General features: G+C 41.9%; 1 protein-coding gene across 4 annotated transcripts in view; it reads left to right on the top strand.

Annotated features, from left to right (window-relative positions):
- The window catches only part of LOC119651235 (leucine-rich repeat-containing G-protein coupled receptor 5), a 232812-nt gene that overhangs the window by 139418 nt on the left and 79456 nt on the right, over window positions 1-13938 (top strand). For all 4 annotated transcript variants that reach the window (XM_038054710.1, XM_038054711.1, XM_038054712.1 and 1 more), the window contains exon 3: window positions 3628-3699. In XM_038054710.1, coding sequence (XP_037910638.1) covers window positions 3628-3699 — 72 coding nt within the window. The remainder of the gene's footprint in view (window positions 1-3627; window positions 3700-13938) is intronic.

Raw genomic sequence — 13938 nt, forward strand, 5'->3', positions numbered from 1 at the left:
TTTCTTTCTCTTCTTTGACAAATCTTAAAAGTCCTAGAAGACCAGTTGGTGCAATTTGTCCCGTTTTTAGGCGCGGGAGACTCACCTTCATCCTTCTCCGTCTGCAGCTTTTCGTTAAAAAAGAGCTCTCAGGTTGTATACTCCATCGTGGGTACCAGCCCACGTTTCGCTCTGGGACCTATACTACCCTTTGATCACGCCTCGGATCTCGTTTATCATCAAACTCCTGGAACTTCCGAAAACTTTCCAAAGACACCACTTTCCACACGGATGATTTTCGGCCTGTGTAATGAGGCGCAAACCTTCCAGAGACTCCTCCACTCTGTACTACGAAATTTACACTTCTGTTTCGTCTACTATTTGCCATATCTCGAGTGCATTTTCCAAGGTCTCCTTGATAATGGCCAAATTCTTAACGTTGAAAAGAGCAGATTTTTCCAGCAGCAGGTAAAATGTCTAGGTCATTCTATCGCCCCTGATATTCAACCCGACTAAAACAAGGTGCAAGTGATCGCAAGGTTTACGCTGCCAGAGACAATCAAAAACCTGAGAAGGTTCTTGGGTATGGTACATTTCTACCGTCGATTCCTATCCAAAGCCATTTAAGGCGTTAGGCTTTACTTAACGCCTTACTGTTTTGTTCTAGGATCCTAAGAGAAGTTGTAAGGTCTCCAGGGGCCGTCCAAGCTTTTGAAACCACCAAGCAGTAGCTTGTAGACGCTACACTTCTGGCATTTCTGGAATGAGATGCACTCCGAACCATGCTTGTTGATGCCTCAGACATTGCAGTGGGCGCTGCTCTTCATCAGATGGTGAACCAGATGGTGAACCGTTGGGTTTCTTCTCAAAACAGTTGAATCCTACTTAAAGGAATTACAGCGCCTATGATCGTTTTCCTTTGGAAGCAGGCCGTTCACTATGTTTACGAATCATAAGCCTCTAATTTTTGCCTTAAAGTAGAGGCCTGACAAACCGCATCCTCGCCAATTTCGGCAATTAATGTATATCAGCCAGTCGATTTTTCGGCAATCACTGTGACCCAGAAGGATGATACAGTTCTTCAGAGTCAACAGTCGAACTCCAAATAAGAGTTGAAGGATTTCCTCACCTTGGGTTTACTTTTCTCTATCTTCCAGGAAATATTCGGAAAGGGACCTATATTCCGGCTACTTTCCGTAAGAAAGACCTTCGCTAGGTGCGATCATTGATCTATTTACGCGGTGGCCTACTGCAATACCTCTGAAGAACATTACAGCAGGGTTGCACATCTTGTTATTCGTTATGTTTGGCCTCCGTACACCCGTCCACAAAGAATTTGCTGCTATCCCTGATGATTCAGTGTACGGCGAGAATCTATGATTATTCGGCGAACTGGTCCTTTACAAGAGAGTCGGGCTTGGAGAAAACAGATTGTTACGCCTGCTACGGAAGGTCGTTCTCAGATTGAGGCCGCCAGCTGGAATGAAGAAAAAACGGTTTAAAGTTTTCGTTTTGTATGCACGTCTATATTGTGTGCCCTTGTATTTGCTTAATTTAGTAAATATTTTCAATTTCGGTCTACTCCCAAAATATTCTGCTTTCAAAATATATATAAAAGAAAAAATCGATTCCGTTTTGTGAGAACCTTATTAAAGTCGGTTTACTGTCTTTCTGTCTGTATGTCCGACTGTCTATTTGTTTGTCTTACGCACATTTCGCAGAGACGTAAAATTCGATAAAAAGATTGCAACAGTAAATCTTTTACACTCAATGGAGTGAATGATATTGTCCTACATTGAACGAACGGTTTAACTTTTTACACCAAATGTAAATTTAAAGGTAATGAAATGTCTTCATTAGTACTTTCTGAAGCAAATTTTAGTTTGATCAGAAGAAGTAAAAAGGTAAGAAAATGGTCGCTCAATTCCAGGGCTCATTCTCAAAAACTTAACAACCGAGAAATCCTGGGCCTCAAAATATGCGTAATTTCGATATCTGCTTAAATAAAGTTAAAGTTGATAGTATTGTGGTACTAATTCAGCCTGATCTCGACCAAAACATCGAAGACTACACTAGAAGGTTTGGTGGAAATCTTACTATTATTAGCTCTGTCAACTCTTTCTAAATTGCTGAATCTCGTATACAAATACGTCACACTGCATCACTAACCGTCAACAGTATCAGATATTTATATTACCAATTGCCAGTTGAGTTGGCCAAAAAATTACTGCTTAATGGCCGATTGATAGTACTGCAGGAACTAGATGATTTTTTATAAATCCTGCTCTAAATTGCCGTAATTACCTTAAATTGATTTGGTCATGACTAGTTATGGAAAATGTTCTTAAGAAATAAAAATAAACCCAACGAGCTATATTCGATACAGTTTGATGGGTTCATCATTATACGCATTTTTCTACCCTAATTGGCTGTATTTCATGAACTTTCTCAAAAGTAGACTCAGTCCATGACCCAATTACGGAGTGATACCACATTTCCATTTTGATTTTGAAAGGAGGCAAATCAATAGCCTTACTTGCCCAAGAGATTGCTCTATTTGCGTCATACCTCCTCCTTGTCCTTTCCCTCTAGCTACGCTATCATACCAGCCCCAAGCCGAAAATTCTTACGTTACTATACCTGTCGATATTACGGTACAACTTACGCCTGTGGAGTCGAAGAGGTGTTCCTCGCCAATGTCATGATAAAGAAGCATTTTATGTCGTTATAATAGGAAATAAATTTCATTGAGGGTTCCATCCAAGTGACATATTCAAAGATATTATCGGATGATATATAAGGAAATGGAGCCGTCCTCCAGCAAAGTGCTCAACAGGATACTTTCTTGAGTAATAAAATTGTCGTTTGGGGTTCATTTGATGGCGACAAAGTCAATTACGCTGTAAGTGAGCTGGTAATCTTTTACTTGAGGCACATGAATGGAAAACTGTTATTTGAATTTTAGTGCAAGAAGTGTCCTTTTTATCGGGACTAATGGAATGGAATGTAATTTCTTCCAAATATTTTCTTCATTTATTCGTATTGCCATATGATGTTTATTAAACGCCCGTTACGTCAGCACGGCTATTGCATTGTTGCAAAGTAACTAATAATATACTTCCTTGATTAATGTAGTGAAATTGGTAGTTTTCAGGAGCTTTTTCAGATAAATGAATAGCTATTAATGCTAAAGAACGCAGGAACAAAATGCGATTATCAATCTCGGCGTCAGATTCCCTAATTAGAAAACGCGATAGAATATTGAATCCATTTCCTCCAGCTGCTGTTAAAATGCTCAACACGATATTGAAATATTTCTTATTGTTTTCGTCGTCTCAGTAGTGAAATTGATGCTCTTAAATCGTTTACAATCAGTTTTCACCTAATTTCATTCCTCTTGTGCGCATCAAACCTGCAACTTCTACACGAAGAGGGTACCATTTTGCGCTGATGCCGTTGACGATGACTAATGTTTCTCTTCGCATTGGGAGCTGACAGATCGCGTAACATTTGATTAATTTTTGTGATTCCAATTTAACTCACGAAAGCCTTTCTCGTTTTTCTTTTCTCGGATTTGCCTGCAACCGTCAAAATATTATCGTCATTGTCATCACCAACTCAACTGGATCATTTGTTTTGTGCGAGCAGAGATTTAGGAAGCAACAACATTACATATTTGGCAGCTAAATCATTTCAAACACTACAGGATTTGGAGGAGCTGTGAGTATCTATAATAATGTAAATTTATACGCTTTTACTGAAATTTGAGCTTTGGTAGCAAATGTAAAATTTAATTAAAATGAAATGGAGCTCAGGCGTGGCTTTTTTGGAAGTCAAGAATGATTGCCCAGTTACATAAATTATTGTTTATATACTCTGGACTATATAGAGTAAAAAACAAACATACTCATGCTTCGAATCTCTTTCACTCGGTATGTAACTTGGGACCCGGGTTATAATTTTAAGGGGGTCATCCCGTGTGTCGGGTTGGAGAAATCGATTTTTGCATGAATTGTATCTATATATAGTGGAGAATATGTGGGCAAAGGGATTTTCCGATATTCCGAGTCGTTCAGAAATTACAGTGTTAAACAGGGAAGGAGTTTGCAGCCGCGGCTAGAGTACTCGATGAGAAAGAGCATCGAATCTTTTTTACCTGTTAGTTTTGTAATTGAGCCTTATAAATTCGTACACAGGTATAAATATAAAAAGATGGAAAACCAATCAATTGTCTAAACTTATTTGCTGTTTGAAATAAAAAGGATAATCCAGTCTAGAGTGAGCACTGAAAGGCTTTGAAGCTATACTCACTTACTTTTTTTTGTAAGTATTGTGCTGTTTGTGTGTTCAGTGATTTTTTTAAATGGGTCGTACGAAGGGAGATCGCTTCAACGTTCAACGTCATGCTCGCACTAAAAAACAAGTATTTCATGGGAATCGATACTTATCAGAGAAGAAAAGGACTACGCATCAACATCAGCAAAGAAACTTTTAGCAAGCATGAACATGGGTGTTCCAATTACGGCATGTTTTGTATATTGTATATTGGATTTTGCTGGAGTTTTCTCCGGTATTTCTACAAATTTTCGCAAATAATAAAATATACGTACTAGTAAAAAAGGAATGCGTAGGACATGTCGAGAAAAGAATGGGAACGCGGCTTAGAAATGCAAAGAAGAATCACAAAGGCATTGGTGGAAAAGGGGCTCGAAAACTTACTGATAAGGTTATTAACGACCACACTACATTTTTTGGGCTAGCTATTCGTCAACACGATAGAAGGAATGAAGCAAAAAAATTGGGCAACTTTCTTCCATAAATGTTCTACAGACGAAAATCCTCAGCATCAAAATTGTCCAGCAGGCGCAAAGCGGAAGCTAAAGGAGAACTGAATAGTTTCCACCACGAGAAGGCACCTTTGGCTGAAGAAGTTCAAACAGTCATCAAACCAATCTACGAAGATTTATCACGAGATGATCTCTTGAACAGATGTTTAGGAGCAGAGACCCAGAATAACAATGAGTCGTTAAAGGCATTGATCTGGACTTTCGCCCCTAAACACCTTCATTCTGGGGCCAAGGTCGTAGAAATAGTCATTTTTCTGGCTGTAATTATTTCCAATGAAGGATTCAATGGCATTCTCAAAATCCTAGTAACAATGGGATGTCAAGTTGGTCACATATGTCAGGTTTATGTCGCCCGCCGTAGTGAAGCGCGAATTTGGCGGTCCGAACGACGATCGACTGACCTCGCTAAAAGAGCCAGAATTGAAACCAGACAGCAACAATCGGCCTTACAAGACTTTGTTGAAGAAACGGTATAGCAGATTAATGGTGAGTTAAAATTTTACTGTTGATAATTACATTTAAATTTTCAAATGCGTTTTTCTCGAAACTGCATCTTGAAAATCGGCTGCCACCATAGCTCAAAATCTATCCAACCAAATTCTTTGAAATTTTCACGACTACTTTAGTACATATTTCTACGGTCCGCAAACTAGGATAATTGCAATCGGACGGTTCGTTTTTTTTTATTCTTAAAAAAAAAGCCGTAAAAAAACACCAAAATCCTAAAAATTAAGTTTAAAAGCTTACCAAAAATTTATCTTCTAATATTTTCTAATTATCCTACTTTGCGGACCGTGGAATATTGTCAACATTAAAATGCCGTTTAGTTTTTTTTCCTCAGATGAACACAGCGCCCTCCAGCGTGGCAGCAGAAAAACACCCTTTTTTGGAGATGGGTGCATAAATTGACACGTATTCCGAAAACTAGCTACGATATCAAGCTGAAAAATTTATCAAATATACTAGAGATATCAGTAAACATATGGTGAAAAAATCACGTTTTATCTTCATCCAGTCCTCCAAAATAATTTTTCAAAAAAAGGCAAAAAACGGACTACACACGGGATGACCCCCTTATAGGAGCGTTTAAATCTGAGCCTTGTTGCATTCTAGCTCACACTGTATATGACCTTTTTTGTTATCCTGTTATATTGCTTCCCGAGATAGTGTTGTATCCGATGCGCGGCAAACGCTTTTGTAGTAAAACGTTTCATGTGGAAAAAATGGCGGGGAACACAATTAGGTAGAAATATTTAACCTGCATCAGCAAGCAATTTTGTCGTTCTGCATTTTATGTTGAACTGATTAATAAGCAAAGAGTTTCGGCGCCAGCACTGATGAATAACGGTATTTATTTGCCTCATTAAATCTTCGCAATAAAATTTCCTTATGCAGCTCCTTGCAAATTAAGCTATTCTAATAGTTCGAGAAGGCATTTGAGAAGCATCGCCTAAGACACTTAGCACATCTTGGGATTTGTAGCAATTCCGAAAAGAATAGTGAACAGAATTACTTTCTTCGGGATCCCATGCCTTTGTTAGGAAATGCTAAAGAGTTTCTTCTGTGAGTTTCTTTCTTCTTTTCGGAAGATTTTGATGCCAGGGAGCATACCCATGCCTTCGAAGTCAAGAAGCATGTTGGTTCGCTTCACAACAGAATTAGCACGTATGTCATATTTGATTGCCAAGCTCTGCGTCGCGGAATTAGTCGGTAATCATAAAAATAAACCATAAAAAACTAAAGGGCACTCAATGAATCTCCTTGGAAAATGCGTCTTCCCATAAGGATGTGGTGTCGTACTCACAGGGTGATATGCTACCCTTCTATGACTGTTGTCACTCCACCAGTTACTCTGTTGTCCTATTAGCGACTCGATAATGAGTTGGTCTTTACAAAACGTCGATCCAATTCGGTAGTTCAACAAATTATTTAAATTATCTTAAAACTATTATAAAAAGAACTACCTTAATGCCTTCTATTCTCCTTAACGTGACTATGGTGGTCGCTCTTAGCCGAATTTAAATTTCAGTCAGAACCTCAGTTTAGAATTCGACGACAATCATCGTCAACGGCGCAACAACTGGCGTCCGCCCTTAACCCGCCACAATAAGGGACGACAGACATCCCGGTTTTTCGCCGAGGTCCACCAATTCGTTATCCCTAAAAATTTTCTAACATCCTGACCTACGCCATCATTCCATATGAGACAGGGTCTGCCTTGCCTTTTTTTTGTTATAGATACTATATTACCCCTATTGTCTCTCCGCCCACCGCAACCTATTGGCTCTGATTTTATCCATACCTAGACAGGCATGATATCGCTCATATATTTCGTCGTTGTATAGGCTATGGAATCGTCCAACTTCATGTAAGGTGTCAATCTCCTAAGGATTCTGCTGTCGAACGCAACTAAGAGTTCACAATTTTTCTTTTTTAGAACCCAAGTCTCCGAGGAATGTATGAGAACTTGCAAGAACACTGCCTTGTACCGTAAGAACTTCAATCCTATGGTGGGACTTTTCGAGCGGAATATAATAATAATTTGTGTGAATTGAAATAGGCTCTGTCGGCTGCCAACAACCGTGCACGAATTTCATCTCCGTAGCTGTAGTCGGTTGTAACTTTCGACCCTAGTTAGGAGAAATTATCAACGGTCCACATAGTTGTAGCCTCCTATCCATATTGTTCTGAGTTGCCAGTAACATTTGAAGCTGCCGCGGCTTCTTGCATCTTTGGTGCTGACGTTGCCACCGTAATTTCGTCTAGCCTTCATTAATGTGCAGCCCAAGATCTCGCCCCCTCTGCTCGAAATTGATGAAGGCAGTTTCGTCGTCAGCCTAGGTCAGTAAATACTATGTGAGAATATTCACTTTCGCGTGATACTGACATTCAAAATCTTGAATTTGCAAAGAAGGGACAACTTTGACCTATTATAACTTTGTTAGTAATAGTGTGATTCACTAAACTTGGTAGGATCATGTTATAGCATATTCCCACCTTTTCATAAATTTCATGGGAATCGTTATAACCGTTTCCGATAAAAATGCGTGTGGCAGACATACAGTAAACCGATTTTAATAAAGTTTTGTTTTACACAAAACCGGGGCGGATACCGGGGTACTGAATTCTCTACCATGGCTATGCTACCATAAATGATGCAACGGATGGCCATATTCCAAGAGTTTTTTCATCACTTGCCCTGGAGAAAAAATCTGATATGTTGCTGATCTGCTTGGAGTGAAGTCTCTTTGGTATGGACCGATGATGTTATTGGAGTGTGTGATTATCCGACCTGGCAACATAGCGGAGAATATCTTATAGATGGTACTCAGCCACGTGCTACTCTATAATTGTTGCACTGCGTGATATCGTTGTTTTTATGTATGGGACTGATTATCTCTCACTGCCGGTTCTCAGGCATTGACTCGCTGCCCCTGACCATGAGACCAGTTTAGTTGGTAGCCTCTATATTTAACCAGTTCGGTTGTAATTCCAACTGTCCCTGGATAGATATTTTAATCCGAAGACTTATAGGTATGTTTCTTTCATGCTTGCGGGTGGTAGAATTTGTCCGTCGTCTTTAGTTAGTGGGCCCACCGACTCGCCGATATTACGATTGTTGACCAGTTCATCAAACTACTCATCGCTCCGATATGTCTGTAAGTTCGGAAGACTTCATCTTCTTAACTTGTTGACAAAACTCGCTGTCCCCTGTGCTTTTTGAATTTACAGACCTGTTGATTCTACCAAGCTTCCTTTTTCTGTCTATAAAGTCACTTCTCTATTCGATGGAGTTCGTGATAGGTCTCTGTGTGTGCCCGCGATCTTTGTATCTTGTATTGCCAGATATACAGTATTCTTCCGTCCCGTCGTTAGCATATATTCATCGTCGAACCAGTCATTCCGACACGGTTAACCTTTTATGACCACCCTTGTCCTCCCATTTGGTGTCAAGGTGTCAATCATAATGCTGCATCAACTTTCTGTTTGATTCTGTCTATACCGCGGCCGTGAAACGTTTGATACCAATGCAATAGTAGTAGTAGTTGTGTAGTCAACACTTTCATACCAAAAATCGACATTTTTAACTCAGATTCGCGGTAGAGATCTTAATTTGCTAACACACAGATACTAATATTAAATCCATTCGATTTTTAGCTAACCCTATTTTTCAAAAGACACGTGTACAAATTTGATAGCCGGAAAGAAAACGATCGTAATCTGAGTGGACTGCACGTATTGAATCCACTCCAAAGGATCCAGTCGGTTGACAAGGCTATGGCATCAATATTTTGGATGCGCGCGGTATAATATTCATCGAATATATTGAGAAGGAAAAAATCATCAACAGCGATGCTATCGTAGGTGAAAAGATGGTGCAACTTATGTCCATAACCCAACAGTTTTTCCATCGGTTGCCGAAGAGAGAAAATCTGATCCGTTGCATCCTGCTGTATTATTTGATATCTCTGTTTTTATGTTTGGGACAGATAATGCCTCCTTGCTAATGGTCAGGCATTGAAGCGCTGTCCCACACCTTAAGCATCAGTTAATGAGCCATATTTAACCAATTCGGCCGCAATTCCATCGTTTCCTGACGACTTAAGCCGGTGAATTTCACGGATTGTTTCTTCTATGCTTGGTGGTGGTAGAATTTGTTCATCGTCTTCAGTTGGCATGCCTTCCGGCTCGTCGATATTACGGTTGTTGAGCAGTTCATCAAAATATTCAACCCATCGCTCCAATATTCCCATTCTTTCCGAAATCAGATTTCCCTCATCCTCTCGGCAAGCTGAGCATTGACGTGTATAGGGTTTCATCCTGCTGACTTTCTCGTAAAACTTCCACGCCTGGTACCGTTGCTCCATTTACTTTTCGAGCTCACAGACCTGTTGGTTCTCATATTCGGCGGAGTTCGTGACAAGTCGCTGCGCATGCCCGCGTTCTTTGAGGATGCAATTGTATTCGATATGCGCTATTTTCCAGTTCTATCGCTAGCTTGCATTCGTCATCGAACAAGCTGTTCCGATCTTTCTTTACGGCTGGGGCCGTATCGGATGGTTGTGAAGATCATTCGTTGATGATGGGACATTCATATCCCCCTTTTCGATATTACCGACTGCCTTGTTGTGGATGGTTTCACTGTTAACTCTCACCTGATTACAGAGAGGATTCTAGATGATGCTGTTATTCGAGCCCTGAACACTATGCCAAGGAAATAGTGATCCGAATCCATATTGCCCCCCATGTGTTCTGATATTCATCAAGGCTGAGAAGTAACGGCGTTCAATCAACACGTGGTCAATTAGGTTGAAAGTAGTCCCGTCTGGAGAAGCTCACGTTTCTTTGTGGACCACTTTCCAGGTACTTCCAACAACCGTCTCGTGTGGCACTGCTAACTGAGTAATCCGCAGTTCGTTATCATCGGTATCATTTTGTAAGATATGGGAGAAAACGTATCGCCTGAATACGGGCTCCGTCCCTACTTGGTTATTAAAATCCCCAAGTATGATTTTGATATCATATCTGGGACAGGTTTCAAGGGTCCGCTCAATTGCCCATTAGAAGCTATCCTTTTCCGATTCTGCAGTCTCCTCTGTGGGGGCCTAAACGTTTATGAGGCTTATATAGTATTTCTTAATTTACCTCGCAAGCGCAGGGTGCATAGCCGTTCACTTATGCTTTCAAAGCCGATAACAGCAGGTTTCATTTTTTGGCTAACTAAACAGCCTACTCCGACCACATGATTTACTGGATGACCACTATAATATATGGTGTAGAGGCTCTTTCCCAGGAAACCGGTCCCTGTCCCTGTCCAACGCATATCCTACAACGCTGTTACATCAGCCCTATATTGGGACAGGGTATCGGCTAGCTGGTCGGCAGCTCCTCTGTACAGGAAGTGCACGTTCCATGAGAAATGCGGGTTCGTCGTTGTGTTATCAGCCCCACCTTTTGTGGCTTCGAAAATAGTTGCTTTCAATGTAGGGTTGTCAGCCCTACCCAACCCTCAATCTGGAGGACCAGTTGATACGATTTATCTGGTTTTCAGGCGCGGGAGACTCGCCTTCATCCTTCTCCATCTGCAGCTTTTTATTGAGAAAGTGCTCCCAGGGATCACCGCGTGGAGCTGAAGATAGGGTTCGGTAGTGGAACTGTTGGTGTTGGTTCAGCAGGCGTTTCTCAGGTTTTATGTTCCATCGTGGAAAACAATCCGCGTTTCACCCTGGACCCATACTACCCATCCGACGAAATTCTGGCTTATATCGGAAGCAAAGCTAACTCAACTTGCTCACCTTTTTCATGTGTGAAACTGACGAAGGATGGCTCTCCTGAGTGATAGCTTCTTTCAAAGTGACTTATCCCCACGACTTCGATGCTATCGACCCCTCTTCCTTTTGTCCACAGCGGGTCTTCGTCAAGCCTTATCAAAGGACTAAGCTTCGTGAAAATGTCCGGCCCGCCCACCTGCCTCGCGAACTTAAATGATTCCGACAAATATACACTATTTTATCAAAATGTAAGGGGTCTAAGGACCAAGCTGTCGGATTTCAAACTGTCTGCCTTAGCATTTCAACATCATATCATCTGCGTTTCTGAAACCTGGTTGGATGACAGGATTTTAGATTCCGAGCTCCTCGAAGGTTACTCTGTCTTTCGTTGTGACAGAGATTGCGCTGCGCTTGGCAAGACAACCGGTGGACGTGCCCTTATAGCTGTTAGGTCCTCTCTCCGATTCTGTCATCATGTGAATCATTCTGCCAAACGTATGTAAATTTTCTCTGCCTCAGCCCACCTTCTCTGTACGAATACTTCTTCAGCTGATTTTCAGAGGTCCGTTTTGTTTCCCTCACTTTCTTTCATCCTCTGTGGCGACATTAATCTTCCCATGCTCTCCTGGCCCGTTACTCCTCCCCTTCCCTCGCTAATAACTCCACCCACCCTCCCTTTCCTCTGTCCACTTTCATGTACACCTGTCGCGCCCTGCAGTTTAAACTTTCTAGGAACGACTTAGATCGCACTCTTGACCTTGTCCTCTCTAACCTTCCTGTGCGTTGCCTTTCCCAATCTCTTCATGACCCGTCTTACGTTGTCCCTGACGCCCATCATCCTCCTCTCGAGTTCGATGCTCAGATATCCCGACTCCACTATACTGTCGCTCGCAAGCCTACCAAGATCAACTTTCGTAAGACGAACTTCGAAGTTCTGAACTCAGCCCTGGCGGCAATCAACTGAGTCCCTCTCCTCTCTCCGTTTACATGTGGCCAAGGACTCAACACCTCCTATACCATTTTATCTGATTTTCTTCCTTGCTACGTTCCCTCCTCTCCTAAGTGCTTACGCTCTTATCCCGTCTGGATCACCACTGAAGTTCATAAAAAACTACTTTATAAACAGACTACGAGAAAGAAGTTCCTGTCTTCTAGAAACTATGCTAACTTAGTTTTTTTGCAAATCTCAACGTTCCTCGGCCAATTCCTTAATACTTAAGTCCAGGAACGAATTTTTAACCAATATAGAAGACTCACTAAAGCGCGGAAACGTGAAACCTTTCTGGTCCCATATTCGCAACTCCCGCTGTCCTATCCAGTTATCCCCTCCGTCCATTAAATTCTCTGACTCCTCAGCTAGCTCCCCCCAACTATCTTGTAATTTACTATGCCGCTGCTTTTCCTCAGTCTATGTTCCCCCTCCCTCCTCCCAATCCCTCCCGATAGTGTATGTAGCCTGCCCCGCATCACCTAACATTCCCCTTCTTACCCCTATCCTTGTCAAGTTCCTCATTGGCAAACTTGATGCCAATGTCGGACCTGGCCACGATGGTCTTCCAAACCTCTCTTTGCTCAAAACTTGTATCTCTCCCTTCCCCCAACTCTTATTTTCAACAAAAGTCTCGAAGAGAATCATTTTCCCGGCTTTAAGAAAGAGGCTCTCATCATCCCGGTACACAAAAGTGGCGATCGTACGCCTGCCAAGAATTACCGTGCCATTTCCCTCCCCTCCTCCTGTTCCAAAATCCTGGAAAGATATATCAACGATTGGTTGTCCGCCCACTTTGGCCACCACATAGTGAAAGAGCAACACGACACGGCTTCGTTAAGCGTAGCTCTACTGCCTCCAGCCTCCAACTTACCAACTTTGTCGCCAAATGTCTAAATTCACGCAAGAAGTACATACTATTTACACTAACTTCGCTAAAGCCTTCGACACTGTAAATCACAAGATATTTCTATCCAAACTCTCGTCTCTAAACGTTCCCATACCACTTGTTTTATGGCTTGCCTCTAACCTTTCTAACCGATCCTGCCGCATCTCTTTTAGCGGCTGTATTTCCTGCTCCTCCCCCTCCTCTGGGTCTTTTGTTATTTTTATTTTTTATTAACGACCTTCCTCCCCTCCTTACTTGTCCCTGATTGCTCTATGCAGACGACCTTAAGCTGTTTTTCGCCTTACCGCCTATGGACTGTGTTTTCCTTCAATCTGGACACTCTTGTCCGTTGGTGCTCGACTATTGGTTTAGCGCTAAACATCAGAAAGTGTCACTCTATGTACTACTCCCTAAAATCCTCACCTATTTCTTTCTCCTACTCTCTTAACGGACATTCCTTATCCTGATTAAATTCCTCTGAATTTGACTCCCTCTAACCATCCTTAGCTCTCTTCAATTCCCTCGTGAGGAATCATCATCATCATCAACGGCGGAACAACCGGTATCCGGTCTAGGCCTGCCTTAATAAGGAACTCCAGACATCCCGGTTTTGCGCCGAAGTCCACCAATTCGATATCCCCAAAAGCTGTCTGGCGTCCTGGCCTACGCCACCTTAGGCAGAGTCTGCCTCGTCGCTGGATCATCCTCATCCATACGGATTAATTGACCCGCCCACCGTAACCTATTGAGCCGGATTTTATCCACAACCGGACGAACCGGGTCATGGTATCACTCATAGATTTCGTCATTGTGTAGACTACGGAATCGTCCATCCTCATGTAGGGGACCAAAAATTCTTCGGAGCATTCTTCTCTCTCTCTCTCGCAATTAGGCTCTGTTGGCTGACAACAACCGTGCGCGGATTTCATCATCGTAGCTTTTATCGGTTGTGATTTTCGACCC

Source organism: Hermetia illucens, chromosome 3 (genome assembly GCF_905115235.1).
Source record: "Hermetia illucens chromosome 3, iHerIll2.2.curated.20191125, whole genome shotgun sequence".
In the NCBI taxonomy this organism is placed as follows: domain Eukaryota; kingdom Metazoa; phylum Arthropoda; class Insecta; order Diptera; family Stratiomyidae; genus Hermetia; species Hermetia illucens.